General features: G+C 39.1%; 1 protein-coding gene across 1 annotated transcript in view; it reads left to right on the forward strand.

Moving 5' to 3' along the window:
• The first annotated feature begins 1,399 nt into the window (after nt 1–1,399).
• The window catches only part of dglucy (D-glutamate cyclase), a 26,429-nt gene continuing 12,089 nt past the window's right edge, over nt 1,400–15,739 (forward strand). The window contains exons 1-9 of the mRNA XM_008300975.1: nt 1,400–1,496; nt 5,468–5,550; nt 9,984–10,137; nt 11,369–11,455; nt 12,771–12,924; nt 13,880–14,030; nt 14,137–14,259; nt 14,487–14,723; nt 15,328–15,445. Coding sequence (XP_008299197.1) covers nt 5,475–5,550; nt 9,984–10,137; nt 11,369–11,455; nt 12,771–12,924; nt 13,880–14,030; nt 14,137–14,259; nt 14,487–14,723; nt 15,328–15,445 — 1,100 coding nt within the window. The 5' untranslated portion in view covers nt 1,400–1,496; nt 5,468–5,474. The remainder of the gene's footprint in view (nt 1,497–5,467; nt 5,551–9,983; nt 10,138–11,368; nt 11,456–12,770; nt 12,925–13,879; nt 14,031–14,136; nt 14,260–14,486; nt 14,724–15,327; nt 15,446–15,739) is intronic.

Here is a 15,739-nt window from a genome sequence, read left to right on the forward strand (position 1 = left end):
GACTGTAAAGCAGGCCATATGACTTCAGTGCTGATGCAATCCTATGGAGATAAAATGAAACCAGTAGCCTACTATTCCTCGAAATTAGACTGCGTGTCCAGAGCACTCACACCGTGCCTACAAGTAGTGATAGCAGTAGAAATGGCAATTAAGGCGTCTGCACCGATTGTACTGTTTCATAACCTCACAGTAAAGGTACCACACGCAGTTTCGGTGCTACTCCTACAAACCAAAATAGTGACCCTGTCACCAGCTAGTCTAATAATGATGCTCATATATAACCACATGTTCATCACAAATATAATTTTTGTGTTTCTCTTCTTTGACACTCTCTAATCATTCATCTCTCTCCTTTTTTCATGTCGCCTCCTGAGATGTTGACACGCTCCACATGAGACGTCGCTGAGAGATAGCAGGACGATGTGGATGGTTTCCCCTAGTGTTAATATCTGTCTTGGGGGTTTTGTACCCACATGTGAAAGCATTTGAAAACAAAGAACATTGTAATCATAAACAGGAGGGAATGTTAGAATAATTCTATGTTATGATCCAATGATCTTTGTGAAAAGTGTGAGAATGCTGTAAGTGTTCATTGCCTTTATTTCACCTTGTTAGTGTGAGATAAGACGTCCTTAGCAGGTAGTCAAAGCGCCATGCCTACACGCACACATTTGCAGGAGGTTGTCTTCTGTTTTCTGTATATAAAAACCAGTACTTCGTGCTTTTAGTTAGTCACTTGTTCAGACTCTGTGCTGTACATGTTGCTCCTTGCTGCAAGTAAAACTTTGCTTTGACTTAAGAGAGGACTCTGTGTATTGATTTGGAGCAGCTCGGACTCCACTGAAGAATTTTCCTAACAGTCACAAATGTGTGATCATTCTGAAAAACATTCATTACCTTGTGGTCACTTGTATTAAGCTACATCAGGAATTCCAAAAGTGGTATGCGGAGAGGATCTTTTTGTGTGGAGCTCACATGTTCTCCCTGTGCAGCGTGGGTTCTCTCCAGCTTCCTCCCACAATCCAAAAACATGTTGAGGTTAATTGGTGATTCTAAATTGTCTGTAGGTGTGAATGTGAGTGTGCTTGGTTGTCTCTTAGTGTAGCCCTGTGATAGACTGGTTACCTGTCCAGGGTGTTTCCTGCCTTCACCCTGAGTCAGCTGGGATAGACTCCAGCCCCCCCTTGACCCTCGTGTATAGATAATGGATGAATCAATTAACAATAACATTAAAAAGATGATCACACTGTATACGAGTTGTCATGTACTTCTACATGGCGGTTTTTTCCTACATAGCCAAATTCTGAGAGTGAATGACAAACAACAAACAAACAAACAAAAAACAATTTGGTCCACTGAAGCTTTTATTTTGAAGGGCGACGCAGCGCGGCTCAGTGAGCGCATCCGTTTGTTGCAGGTTTCGCTTCTTTTTGGTGGATAAGGGGTATTTGTCAGGCTCCCATCTCTTCCCAAACACTGGAGGAGCTCGGCAGAAGGTATGAACACAATAAACGGAAAACAGCAAATAAAAACGAGACATAAACCAGCGAGTCACGGTTCCAAGTGTTTAACTAGCTGCTCTGTAGCAAACTTCGTAGTGACCCGAAGTTGTGTCGCTGTCCTCTATTTGTTACGTTACAGATATCAGAGTAAAAGCAGTATTTAGTGTTCCACGGATAATTCGGTTGGCTAACATAACAGGGCTGTGTTTTAAAGAAGCGGTTCCTGCATAAATGTAGCTCCTCAGCGTGTCCTCTGTGACCGGTGTGTGTGTGGGAAGCTAACTGACTATCAAAGGTTTGGTTCTCCATTTTCTTTTATTGACGACCTCTTACATGCAGAATAAACACCAGAGACCCCCTCATGTATGTCCACTGGGATTATTTAATGCCCATTTCCCCCCCGTTTCTGTCGTCTTAGCAATGTGAAAAAACAACAAAGAAATGTATTTGAAAGATATTCAACCAATACTGACAATATTTACATCATCTCAACACAGAATAACAATAAAATAATGCAACCACTTGCTTGATGATTCAGTTAGCTGCAAACACTGCTATAGCTCTAAAATGTCCAAAAAGATATGTTTAATAGCATTTCAAAACACACAAATCCAGACATGATGTGGTCTCACCTCCCATCAGTTAACATTTTATGCTGATGAAGAGTCTTAAAGAACAATCTTAATTTGCACACCACAGTTTTGCCTTCATGTAGAGACTGACAATGACTTGATCTGTAAAAAAATAACTAATTAGAAAATATATTAATTTTGTCGTCAGTCCTTTTCTGGAGGTTGTCAGACATCACTTCTTAAAACTGAGCACAGACTAAACACCTCACTTTCTGAACATCTGCACATAAACAGACATTATAATTCACTGTTGTTTCCTGAACGCCTCACATTGCAGGCTGCCATAGAAGCTGTTAGGCTCCTACACCCACTCAGACAGGTGTGAGACTTTAAAAAGAATAAAATAGAGAATTCTAGGGTCATATTCATATCATGTCATGTTCATATTATTGTGTAAACCCAAAATCGTGATTGTGACTAGTTTGCAAGTTTCCATTTATCTTTTTTTTTTTTACAGATTCAGTTATACAGAAAGGTGACAAATTAAAGGAAAATCCAGCATAAAAGGTCTTAGTTGTCTTTTGAGATAAAAGACAAACAACTTCTCTCATTTAGCGTTATTTATTCTGCAATATATTTTACTTGATCAAGGATCCATTATTGATTCAGAAAATCAGTCAGCAAACTGTTAATCTGTAACCAACTTCCCCAGCAATGAATGCAGCTTCATGTGAGCATAAACAGTTTATTCAGTGTAGTGCAAGGTGATTGGCTACTAAACACAGACACTGAACTGTTAAAGTGAAATGTCAATGGCTATCTGTTGGGGAGGAGCCGTGGTTTAAACTTAGCTCTCCCTTCGTTGGTGCACAGATATGTCTATACCTCGTGGCACATGATTGGCACACGATTCATCCAATCCACAGCATCTGCGCTCTGTAAAGGAAAACCTCTCTACTAACATGTCCCACTCTCTGGATGTCCGTACGTTTCCGTTGTTTAGCTGCTATATGCTGCAGCTGCTGCCATTATTTTGTAGGGGGATGGTCTGCCTATGAGTGCAAAGTGCTGGTCTGTGTGTGTGTGTGTGTGTGTGTGTGTGCGTGTGTGCGCATGCGCATGCGCATTCCTTCTGTCTGACCTGATTTGACCTCCCTTCCGTCTATCTGACCTGACTCAACCTCCCTGAGTTTGGTCTCTTTGGCCTGCTTGTATTCTTCTTTCCTCTTCTTCAGCTGATACAACACTGAATCGACAGCAGCTCACCCAAAGACTCCAAAAAGCGCAAAGAAACCTTATGCGTTAATTCTGTTGCAGTTAGGTGGTGGCTTAAACAAACAATAGAGAGAAATTCCTGCTGAACTGGAGGCAGTCAGAATCAGTGCAATATGACACACTGTAGCAAGATCAATCTTTTAACCTAATTAAGCAAAAAAGAAATTGAATTAGCAAAGTCATATGTGATTATTATATTAAAGTCATTTTTAAACTGGTTTAAAAATCAAGTTAAATAAATAAATAAATAAAAAATTCTAAATCAAAATTGTATTGAGGCAATTTAAACTTCAATTATATTAGAAATGAGAGACAATTAGTCCAAAATTTACTTTCAAATATAGCTGCCAGTTATACAGAATGACCCAAGGCTAAGTCAGCGCTTGAGAAATCATCTCTTCTCAAACTGTCAACAAGGCTGCTTTCAGTCTAGTGCCACCAAAGTGACAAGTGTTCAAAATCCAGGAAATGAAGGATGCTTCCATTTTAATTTCATCACTAGACAAGACTCCTACTAAACAGAACAGTTATTTTCTAGTAGTAGCAGAAACCTTTAAAAGTAGTTGTCTTTTGCAGTTTAAAAGACAGGTTTGCACTGAAATGAAGTGTTGGAACGGATAAGTGTGCTTTGGCCAGATAGGCAAGAAGAAGAATTACACATACGTATCGTCCTTCTATAACCCCAGTGAACTGGAGCTGACATCAAACAACGGTGTGACATACTGTAGCTGCAAATAGCTGGAGATTTACACATCTATTGGTAACTCGTGTCACTTTGCCAGCCCATTCTGCTACGGGTGAAAAAACGCTCTGGCTTGTTTGTTACTTCTTTAAACCAATCACAGCTGTTGAAGGCCGGGTTCAACAAAGGATCGTCATTCAGACGTTCCTAGAAATAGTGACAGATGGAATTGTTTTGGTGGAACATTTGCATGAAATGAAAAAGGAAAAGAGCACTGTGATTAAAATGGATGGTTCACTGCAAAAAAAACTGGCAGGGTTGCCTTAGTGCATGATCCAAATCCTCAGCTATATTTGACATTTTCTGTGTGGTACGTTGCTGTGCGGCAGTTTTTGTTGTTTCCGTAGTGAAGAAAACTGTAACACACAGATAGGTAGGACAGAAGGAGGACAAAGCTGTAGCTTAGACCTGCATCATACATCTGATCAGTCAGACTAGCTGTTGGCAAAATACAGTCAGCTGCTTTAAACTGTACGGGTGTGTCTGGTTTCTCTCTAAATTAATTGTTATGGCAACATGACAAAAGTACTTTTTTTTGATGAAATTTAAACTCCAGCACTGGGATGAACTTTTTAAATCCCTCACTTTAGTTTTATCTCAGTGAAGTCCCCAGTTGCTTTGGTTACTGCTTTAGCTTGCACTGGTTTATGAAACAAACATAGAAAATGATTTCAGCAGCACTGTTTGGTGTCCTATGGCTTGTCTTTATGGTATCAGTGGTGGTGAGTGTTCATGATGGTTGGGTTTATTGTTGTATAGGGCATCATCATCTTACACAACTGACAGATCCTGACAAAATCCCATGACTTCAATGTAGGTGGCACATTTTGTATCTCTGTACCACAAGCAGTACCTCCTTGCTGCAATTTTTGATGAATGGAAGGACTCAGGACACTGTCTTATATAATTAAGGTAGTTGTGCCATCTGCAGCTCAAAGTAGGAAATAGGTGAGAAAGCACATCATCAGTCAACAGCAATCATCTCTACTCTGGTACCACAACCAGTCCACTGTGCCAACAATGTGGATGGAGCTTCATCTTATGAGCTAATTAGGTACTGTCAGTGCATCGCATTTGTTTGCTTTGAATGAAAAACGGTGAGTATTTGGTCCAGAACTGCCAACCATCACATAATATCAACCTCAGAGAACAATGACCCACAGCTCTGTTTCAGTGTGAAGTTATGTATTACACACTGCAAGACGCACTGACCACCAATATCTAGAAATCATGCACATTTTGCAGCTGGTTGAGAGGTAGCAAAGAGGGGCACGACATCCACAGTTACTCAAATACAGATTTACTGTAAGCTAAATTTTTAATTTTTAAACAAAAAAGAAAAGATTTCAACAACACTGTCTTTGTCTGATGTTTAGGTGAAGCATGCTATCTGCTGTGAGATCCGCCAGACGGTACCTTGGATACTTCAGAAGCATCTCTAGCTCTGCAATGGACAAAGGTGAAACACTAACACATGCATAATTTATGGGGTTTTTTGTATGTGGTTGTCTGTTTTTATCAGGGACAGTGAAGCAAGAACTAAAGAGGTGACTTTTCTATAAATATGTTGCAAGTAAAATTACACTGAGTTTAGAAAAAAATCCAATTAAAGATTATTACTAAAATGTGTGTGTTCACATCTGATGGAGAAAACTGCTAATGTAACAGATACTTAGGGTAACTAACTGATGGTAGTTGTAACTTTACTTTTTACTGACTATGTAACACATCATGTAGCTGTTCGTAACTTTTAAATGCTTTATTCATGCAGTGTCTGTCAAATCTAAAAACCCTAATTTGTGTGTTGTTTGGTTTTTTTGCACTGGGACTGTTTACTTTGCCTGACACATTGCACATGTTTGACACTTATTACCTCCACCAAGGAGGTTATGTTTTAGCCGGCATTTTTCTGTTTGTTGGTTGGTTTGTTGGTTTGTATGTTAGCAACATAACTCGAAAAATTATTAACAGATTTCCATAAAATTTTAAGAAAATGTTCATAATCGCACAACGAACAGACGATTCAATTTTGGTGATGTTCTGGCTTACCATCTGGTTATTCTGTAATAAAACAGTAAATGCTGTGAAGTGTCACTGTCGCTTATAATGCTGTTGTTGCGCTGTTTGTCCACTAGATGGAGCTCCGACTCCATGCAGTCCTCAGTATGTTAACAATAACATCGCTGTAGTTTTGCCAACCTACCATAGTGTTAGCTAACAGCTTTAAAAAAGCCAGTAAGTAACTGCAGAAATAATTTAAGTTTACAAAATATTTGAGAGTACAGAGCGACCATTCTGTTTTTCCATGAATCTAACAGACTTTCACATTGGCTGGAAATCACAATATGGTAGAAATGAGCTGCTTGGCGGAGGTCTGTGCTCTCCGAGTGCTTTTCTAGTTACGATTATATGCAACACATTTACTCATTGTCACCAAAACACTGGACATTTAAAAAAAATCTGTTTTGTGAAAGCTTATGTAGGTGATCAGTGTTTTTCTGTAGGATCATGTTTCCAGTGAAAGGACATTTCAGCTGAGTACTAGCTACAGCAATACCTTTGTTGAGCCACAGAGTAGCAGCAGAGTGTTCATCTTCTCACCCGTCTCCCCTCCTCCTCCTTGATGTCTGACTGTCTGTCCACCCCTCTTATTGCTCCTTAGCGTTCTTATATTTGTCTCATTTTGTTACTCATACTCATTTAAAATCCGTATCTATTCGCAGATGTTCAGTGTATGATGTACTGCGCAATGCATTTTAGTTAAACAACAACAAAGCAATACACAACCATGGTACGTCTTGTAAAGACAGCAGGGATCTTAAACTGTACATAAAGTTTAACCCTACATAAAAAAAGAAACGTTTATTTGTCATCAGTGGCGGCTGGTTAATTCAGAACGCAGCTTGGTGCGTCCCAGACCCGTCCACTTTTGCTGTAAGCCAATTAATTTAGTCTTTTTCTGCGTTTGTCTTCTGTGGTTGGATATCAAAACTGTCCTTTGACGTTCTTACGACTGTGCTTTCTGACACGTCACACGGCCTTTCCCCTCCTCTTCTACTAGATGACAGCTACTGTTGTGACGGCTTAATGCATTGGCCACGCTGTCAATGGAGAAAAGACTGCTCGTAGAGAAGACCGCGTGTAGAATACATGTAACTGGGTTTAACCTCAGACAAATGTGACATGAGAACGCCCTAATTTATGATTTTTAGTCATTTTTGGTCACACACCTGTCAGAGCACACTGCAGTCTGCTATGTAGGGCGTTCAGGGAGCATCAGTAAATCGTAGTGTCTATCGATAAGAAAATGTTCAGCAAGTCATATGTTTTGCCTTTGACCAGGTGGCAGGTGCATCAAAATGAGAAAGTGGGTCGTACTGGTGCTACCGGTGAAAGAGTTAGTCTGGAGCCCTGAATAGTGTTTTGGGTTTTTTTCTTCATTATTTATGTTGTGTGTTTTGAATTTGTACAGATCCTGTGAATATTGATGAAAGTTTGATGAATGGTTTTGAATTTAGTTCTAGTAAGTCTTGATAATGTTAAATTAGATTATGATTAGCATATCCTCCAAAGGTAGACAGTTTGCATTCCTGTAAATAGTTGTGCCTGATGTTACTCATATTCTAATTTCTGATTTTAAATAAAAGGTCATTTGCAGACTGCAAATCTGCAAATGTTTTTTGCACACTGTATACAGTCAATAGTAAGAAATAGAAGCTGAACTTCATCCAATTACCATGTTTTGTTCTCAAATCTCTCCAAAGTAGCAAAAAACATCACATTTCACTTATTTCCCTTTGTATGTATGCCTCTCTTTAACACTCTTCCATCTCTGCCCATCTCTGTCAGGGCTTCTCCTTTTCTTTTCTCTTTTCTGTTCCAACTTGAACCACTGGGCTATTCAAAGATTAACCACATCCAACTTCTCTTCACTCAAACATTAACTGTAATGAAAAAGATAAGAGAAGACCAGACTGTTTGATGAAGCAAACTTTGACTGAGTTGTATCATGCCCTCCTCTACCACTACAGTCTTCTTTTCCTGTAGCTGGATTGAAAAAACACCTGGCAGTAAATAGCACTGGCACAACCACCTAGGTATTGGGTGCTGCCTTGGACCAGAGGTAAAAACTGGAGATTAACCACGGACACCACTTTGTCCACTGAGGAGACGCAAGTAGTTGCAGTTTAAGTAGAAGCCTGTGTTCTGAGATGCAGCACACAGGTAATTTAAGTTGTCTGAGTCCTGCTGAGTTGAGGCTGTTAATCAGGCAGAAAGATTCCAGGATAAGAACCACAACTGGATTAGCTAACGGTAAGAACCAGTCTATCACCTCTGGTGCTGCCTGTGACACTGGAACTCTGCACCAGGAATCGCTTGCTGCTTACTCTTGCAATCTCAGATCGTTTCATACAAAGACCTACATTTCTGGCTGAAATGTTGATTCATTTCTATTTAAATTTTAATTATCTGTAAATGAAACAACAAGTTTGTGTTGGTCTGGAAATGATTCCCCAAACATTAAGCAGAATCTGAAGCAAAGCAGCTGCTTGTTGTTGAGGAGCTTTAATGGTTTTCTTTAGCTCGTCAAAGAAAGGTAAAGTTCTAAATGACTGGATTTGTTTTATTAGGATATTACGTTACTGGTTAGTTTGGAATGACTAAACAATTTTTAGGTTCAATCTTGCCATTTAAACACTGTGTTGTAAACACTAATAACAGCTATATAGTGTGAGAGTTGCAAATGCTGTCATGAAAATTTATAGCATGGAATATTTTATGGGTGTCCTAAACTGAAAAAAAGACTTATGACTGCCACACTGAGTGCCAAGACTGTCGTCCTGCTGTTAAAGGTCATGTGTGTCCTGTCAAGGGCAGATTTACACTCACTTTGGTAACGGACTATATAAAATACCCCATGCATGAGTACATTTCTACAGTTTGTGTTATCTTTATATTGATGCTGTATGGTGGCCACAGCATCGCTTATTGTTTATGGATTATGAACAGTTAGATTTTGTTATTCAGAATAAACAAAAAATGTGTTTCTACCCAGTCACAAATCAAGGACTTTTTGTGCATCAGAATAACACTACAGAAACTGTCTTCAAGCGTTCGGACACAAGTATGGAGGATGAAAAATTCTCAATAAATGCATCGTAATCATGGAAAATAAATACTGAGCTTATAGTCTAAAAACTGTGGACAGTGTGGCCTTTAGAAACCCTATCCATACAGAACCAGTCCTCAAGCAGACTATAGCTGGCCTGTTAAGATTTCCTGCCCATGTGTTGTGGTTTGTGTCGAGCAGTGGTTGCACATTTGCCTCTCATGTGAAAAGTTCCTGATTTGAAACCATGTGGAAACATGCTTATTTCTACACGTTTACTCTGAACAGGTGAATCATAGTCCTCAGTCAAGCAGTGAAATAGACTGAAGCATGGACAAAAGCAGAAGAATACACCAGGAACATGGCCAGTGTCACTGATTTGCTTTCATCAGTCTTGGCAAACTGTCTGATTTGGCTGACTTCTGGCTTTACCAAACAATGATATACTTCACTATATCACTCCCACGCTGAACTTTTCTGGCCTCCTTTTATTGTTTCATTTTTATTTATTTTGTCTTTAAGCTGAGAACCACCTGATTCAGCTGCATGCTGCTAAGACATGGACAGAGAATCCCTTTTCATCCTCTGAAACATTTCTTGTAAGAACAAAAGGGTCTGTAGTGCATAAGCTTCTGAATTGGCCCCTCCATGTACTAATACTTTTTGAAGAAAAAGACATAAAGTTGAAAAAAAAAAACATGAAATGGAAATTGATGCTTGTGTTAATGCAAATGTTTTGTTTGTGTCTGTTATGATGCACTTACAATGTGTCTGTTTGTCAGGGTACCAGCAGGCAAATGTGGTCGTCCTGCCCAATCAGCTAGCAGATGACTTTGAAGCCTTCTGTCGCAGTAATCCCGCCCCTTTGCCGCTCCTTTATCGCAGCCAATCAGGAGAGACGTCCTGTCCACCTCTGGCTAAACAGGCTGACATAAGGTAGCAAACACACACACATACAACACACACACACACACACACAGCAAGACATTTTGTATTGATTTTTTACTGTATTTTGACCCAATATGACAAAACAGAACAACAACTGACCAGCATCCACAATGTCAAAGTCTGTGTTGAATGATTTGTTTTGTGAAGCGCAAAGGTAGGTCTGCTTCTTGTGTTTCCACAAATGATTCTCAGTAATGGTTAGAATGATTCACTTATGTATAGACAAATGTCATCAGATTTCATATTAACTGAGTTTCAGTTTACTTTTATGACTTTTCTCTTGGTGAAAGTGATTTACCGATGTGCCACACTCCTAACCTCTGAACTTTAAATTCTTGACCATACATTTTTCAGTCATCTCACACATTCCTGATGAAGCAGATTTGCTTCTATTTTAATCAATCAATTGATCTACACAGGTCAAGTAATGGCTCATGTTTTAATGTATTTAATGTCTATACACATGTAAACACATCCTTGAAAATTTTTCTCCAATTTAAGTCTATTTTCCAAATTTTCTCATGTTTGCTCCAAGAGCTTCCAGAAGTAAGAGACCTACAACTCAGCACCACAATCTTATGTAGACACAGAGGAAGCAGCAGATCCTTCAAAGTCTTATAGTCTGCCCCCAACCATAGATAATAGCTAAATTAGCTTATAGCTTTTCTAAACTGTGATCTTACGGTAAACATATTGTCAAAATATGATTATTGAAGCACAGAAAGCAGTGACAGACATGAAGCCTTTCAGAATGAACTCGAAAATGAGGTGCTAAATTATCCTTATCCGTAATATTCTGCAATCAGTTGTTCCTTATAAATTAAAGTATTTACGTACAGATTTGCCTTCCATGGCACTGCCATTCTTATCTCAGCCACTTTAGGTCACTTTAGGAATATATTTTAATGGAGACATGTTACTTCATTTTTAAGTCCAACCACCAGATTAAGCCTCTGAACGTCATGGGCACACTATATTTAATAAATCATACTGTATGCATTTTATTTACTCAGATAATATATTCAATTCAATTCAATTTTATTTGTATAGCGCATATTTACAACAACAAGTCATCTCATAGCGCTTAATAATATAAAGTCACTCTTTTTTTTTTGTACCTAACTTATCTCCACCTCTGTTTAATCTTGATGTCTGTGCACTCAACAAATCTCAACTGAACAAAAATAATGTGACGTCTTCGTGTTTTCTGTGTCTGTAGGACAGATGTCTCTCAGTACTGTGTGTATGAGGAGGGTCGCCTGGTGAAGACAGTGTCCAGTCTGCAGAGTTACAATGATCAACCAAGGTATTTTAACAGAGACAGAGTGCTGACAAAAGCAGCTTGATGCAGTTCATACAGGGAAGCTTGATGTGGAGAGCTCAGTCATGACATCTTATTGGATATAGATGTATCTTTGTAAGCAACAGTTATATTCCTACCTGGATTAACTCCAAAACAGGTGAGAAAAAGCAGTAAAGTCACTAATAATCATGACTTTGTTCAATAATTTATCTTGATCTTAAGAATGAATAAAATGTATGAATATATGCTGTATGCAGGTAGGCCTCACCAAGATGTCTTCTGTCGCTCAGATGAAAACCGTCCAGTCCTTGACCTTAACGCTGAATATCTGATCGTGTGATGTTTTGAGAACTTTGGCCTCCTTCAACCAAATTACATTGAAATTGAAATTAGTTTTTGCTTGTCACAGTTTGTTTGTTGGTTCTCTAGCTGAAGATTTTGTCTACAATTGATGACTTGTTTTAATCCAATTTTTGGACTAACTTCTGACTTTTCATGAGCGACTTCACCATTGACTACAGCTGCTGACTCCTCTGAGCCAGTGAAATCAGGGCCCATTTGATACTTTACGTTACATTACATTACTCATTAGATTCACTACATTGGGAAAATCTGAGGAGCTCTTAGCAAAGATCTGAAAAAAAAAGAAGAGTCATCAAAACACAGGTTTGCAATACATTAGAAACTGCTAGAACACAGATATCAATGTCCGCAGTAAAGTGTATTTTACATCGTCATTTGTAAGAGCCTGCCATGCAAGAAGAAAGCCCTTCCTCTAGAAGCAGCACCTTGAGCCCTGCGGTTAGATGAAACAAAAATGAAGCTATTTGGTCACAATAACCAGGAAAATGTTTGGAGGAGAGAATGAGAGGCCTTAAACACCAAGTACACTTACCATCAAGCATGGTGGTGGCAGTGTTATGCTCTGGCACTGTTTTTGCTGTGAATAAAACTGGTGTTTTACAAAAAGTAAATTAAATAATGAAGAAGAACCTGCAGGTTCTGCTTTAGTGCTTAACTTGCTATTACTAATTAATTTTTTATAGTATTTATTTTTAGTTTACAATTGTTATTTTTTTTTTTACCTAACATGCTAATTGTTTTTGCTTTTAAAAAATACTTTTTATTCTTTTTAATTTTATTTTTGTCACTATTTTATTTTTTATGACTATTTTTTAAGACTGTTTAATCTTAAATACTGACTCATTCATGATTTGTGAATCCACAGCTGCATTTGTCAACCATACAACATTTAACTGTTATTTGACTCGACCTTGTGATTCTACCAGCCTGACATTGCTTGTTCTTCTGTTCCCAGTGCTGCATCAGGGCAGCAGGCTGTGCCTCTTGGTCCATGGTCAGACATGGTGTGTTTCTATCTGGGCTGCAGTTTTGGCTTTGAAGGCAAACTCAAGAAAGCTGGAGTTCCTGTCAGGAATGTGGAACAAGGCAGAAATATCAGCATGTACAGGGTGTGTACATTTCAGATGCCTACAAAGATCCTGAATGTTTGACATATTGAGATAAAATTAAAAAACTATGGTCATCCGAAATCAGACAGCAGGAATGTCTCACCACTATTACATCCTCTGTGGATATTCAGTATCCAGGACTGGCTTCTGTTTGTCAAGTCCCTTACACATCTTGGCCAAATATCATAATTCTGGGAAAATGAAATGAAGTGGGCACCTTAATTTTGTTGTGCAAGAATAAGATACAGTGATTGGTGACACTGTACAAGACAACCAGGTGTAGTTTCAATCTCTTCTACCACTCATACTGAAATAAACACTAAGCACATACTGGTGTTTGAGAGGCTTTTTACCTAAAAAAATATTTAAATGACTAATCACAATTGTTAGTGTAGCTGCCATTTATTTTTGTTATGATCTGCTAACTGTTTGATTATTTTAGCTCGAGTTCACAGCACAAAAGCAACAATACTTTCTTTGAAAAAAGAACCGAAAACATCCATATCTTAAGTGGTTACCCGACTGCACAAAGATCGAATTTATAACAAAATATTTCCTTTCAAGTTGTGAAATGTTGTTGGTTTTAAGAGGTTAGATTGGATGTGAACTAGATTAGACTGCTTGACAGAAACACATCATCAGAAGTAAAGTGCTACCTATTGTAGGCCTTGTAGGTCAGCTTCCCAGCTGACGATGACAGACAAGGCAGAATTAAAAATAAGATTGTACAATATATAGTTTTTCCCAGACTACAATAGAAATGTCTGTTTGAATAATCAATAGTCTGGGATAGACCATCTATACTTACAGTACATACAGTGAACAACCAGTGAAGTGTTGGTCAGCAGAACCATGTTTATATCTTTAGTTGTATGGTCTTCATCACTTTAGATCACACAGCACTTATGCACGCTTCTTTTTTTTTTGCATGCATGCATGCATGCATGTCATCCAGACTGCAGTTCACTGTTTTCCTGCCGGAAAGTTCAGCTGCCCTCTAGTGGTCACTATGCGTCCCATTCCAGCTGCTATGCTCGATGTCGTCGTGGAGATTACTCATCTCAACCCACTTGCACATGGAGCTCCTGTACACATCGGAGACCCAGGTACACACATGTACACGCACAAACTGTTCACAGGATAATAACCTCAACTGGACAAGAAAACATGGCGTGCAATTCATGAATGTGTGTTTGTCTATTCTGTGTGCAGCTTTTCTGGGCATACAGGACCTGTCCAGACCAGACTATGGAGATCAGGTGGAGCTGCAGCCTGGTGACGTCCCAGTGTTCTGGGCCTGTGGAGTGACTGCTATAGAGGCAATCCTCAGCAGCAGTGAGTGAATATGATTGGCTGAAGCTTTATTTACTTCATAACCACAGCAATAACCTAACAGTCGACAGGAAAAGATGTCAGGGTTGTTTTAAACTGCTGAGATATCAAGACTCAAGTCTCACCCTTTCTGCTTGGGATACTGTTTCTTATCATGTTCATATAAATGAATAAGAATCTAAATGTCTTAACTCATTGAAATGACTAACATCAAGTTCTGTGTTTTTCAGGGCCTCCCTTGGCATTCAGTCACTCACCAGGTTGTATGTTCCTGACGGACATCCCAGACACTCCTGCCCCCCTAACTCCTCCTTCTGACAACATGGAGCCTCAAAGTGCCAAACCCAATCCTGAGCAGACCCCTGTCTGCTTCCAGGTATCCCAAAATCCCTTGTTGTACAGTTTGGCATCTCAGGCGGCAGTGTCAAAGATCAGACAGTTGGAGACAATTATTGGAGAGGACCCAGGTAAACATACATACAAAGTGTTAACAGCTATTTGAGACGAGAGTTGAGACAACTGAACCAAAACAGTAAAGCTGTCGACTGTTAAACCAGGAAAATGACCATAAACATGCAAAAACCAAAGAGGGAATAGGAACTGTAGTTAGGCCATCATTTTCAGTGCAGGACACCCTTCACCTTACACATTTGTTCCATTGTTTACATAAAATAATGGATTAGTGCAGCTTTAAGGAATAATGGGGCATGCAAGCTAGCTATCAGAGAGACAACTGCTGCAATGACTGCACAGCAGGCAGGCAGTAGCTTAACAACTCAACATTGTGCCCAGTATTCATACTGGAGTTGTGCCGATCACACTTAAATATGGAAATGATAACGTCATTCAGATTAATCAAAATCTGGCTCACTTAAGAGCTGATGTGTTTGCTACTGGCTACAGTTTGTAACATATGAAATGCATAAACCAAAGCACTGCTTATACAACAATAAAATATACCATAACACACCACTGTATTTGTGGTGAGACGATGCTGACTAGAACATTTTTTTAAAATGACAGAAAGTTTGTTCTTTGTGTTAAACGTGGTAAATCATCTTCTGTCTCCAGGTCAACGAGGGATCGAAGCTTTGTTTGTTCAGGATGAACTTCTGCTCTCCTGTCTATCACTCTCCCACGCCTCCTCCATTGCCATAGTTACCGGCTTTCCTACACACTACATGCACAGGTACCTTTACATATTACATCTACTTGACAAACACGTGCACTTACACTATTTGTAGTTGTCACTGTTGTCTTGAATTTCTTCTTACAACACATTATTCCAATCTCCATTTATTCTACCAGTCTGCAGCTCAACTCACACCGCTGAAACACATTGTGATGTAGTCAGTTACTCAGTATGTGACTTGTTTGGTTCTAGAGTTCTGTACTGTGGTCCTCCCATACAGCATGACCTTTATTAACAATAACCAAAAGTGAGAACGGGGGGAGATCAGATACAGCACTCACAGGTGACTGC

Source organism: Stegastes partitus, unplaced genomic scaffold (assembly GCF_000690725.1).
Source record: "Stegastes partitus isolate 25-593 unplaced genomic scaffold, Stegastes_partitus-1.0.2 Scaffold1617, whole genome shotgun sequence".
Taxonomy (NCBI): domain Eukaryota; kingdom Metazoa; phylum Chordata; class Actinopteri; family Pomacentridae; genus Stegastes; species Stegastes partitus.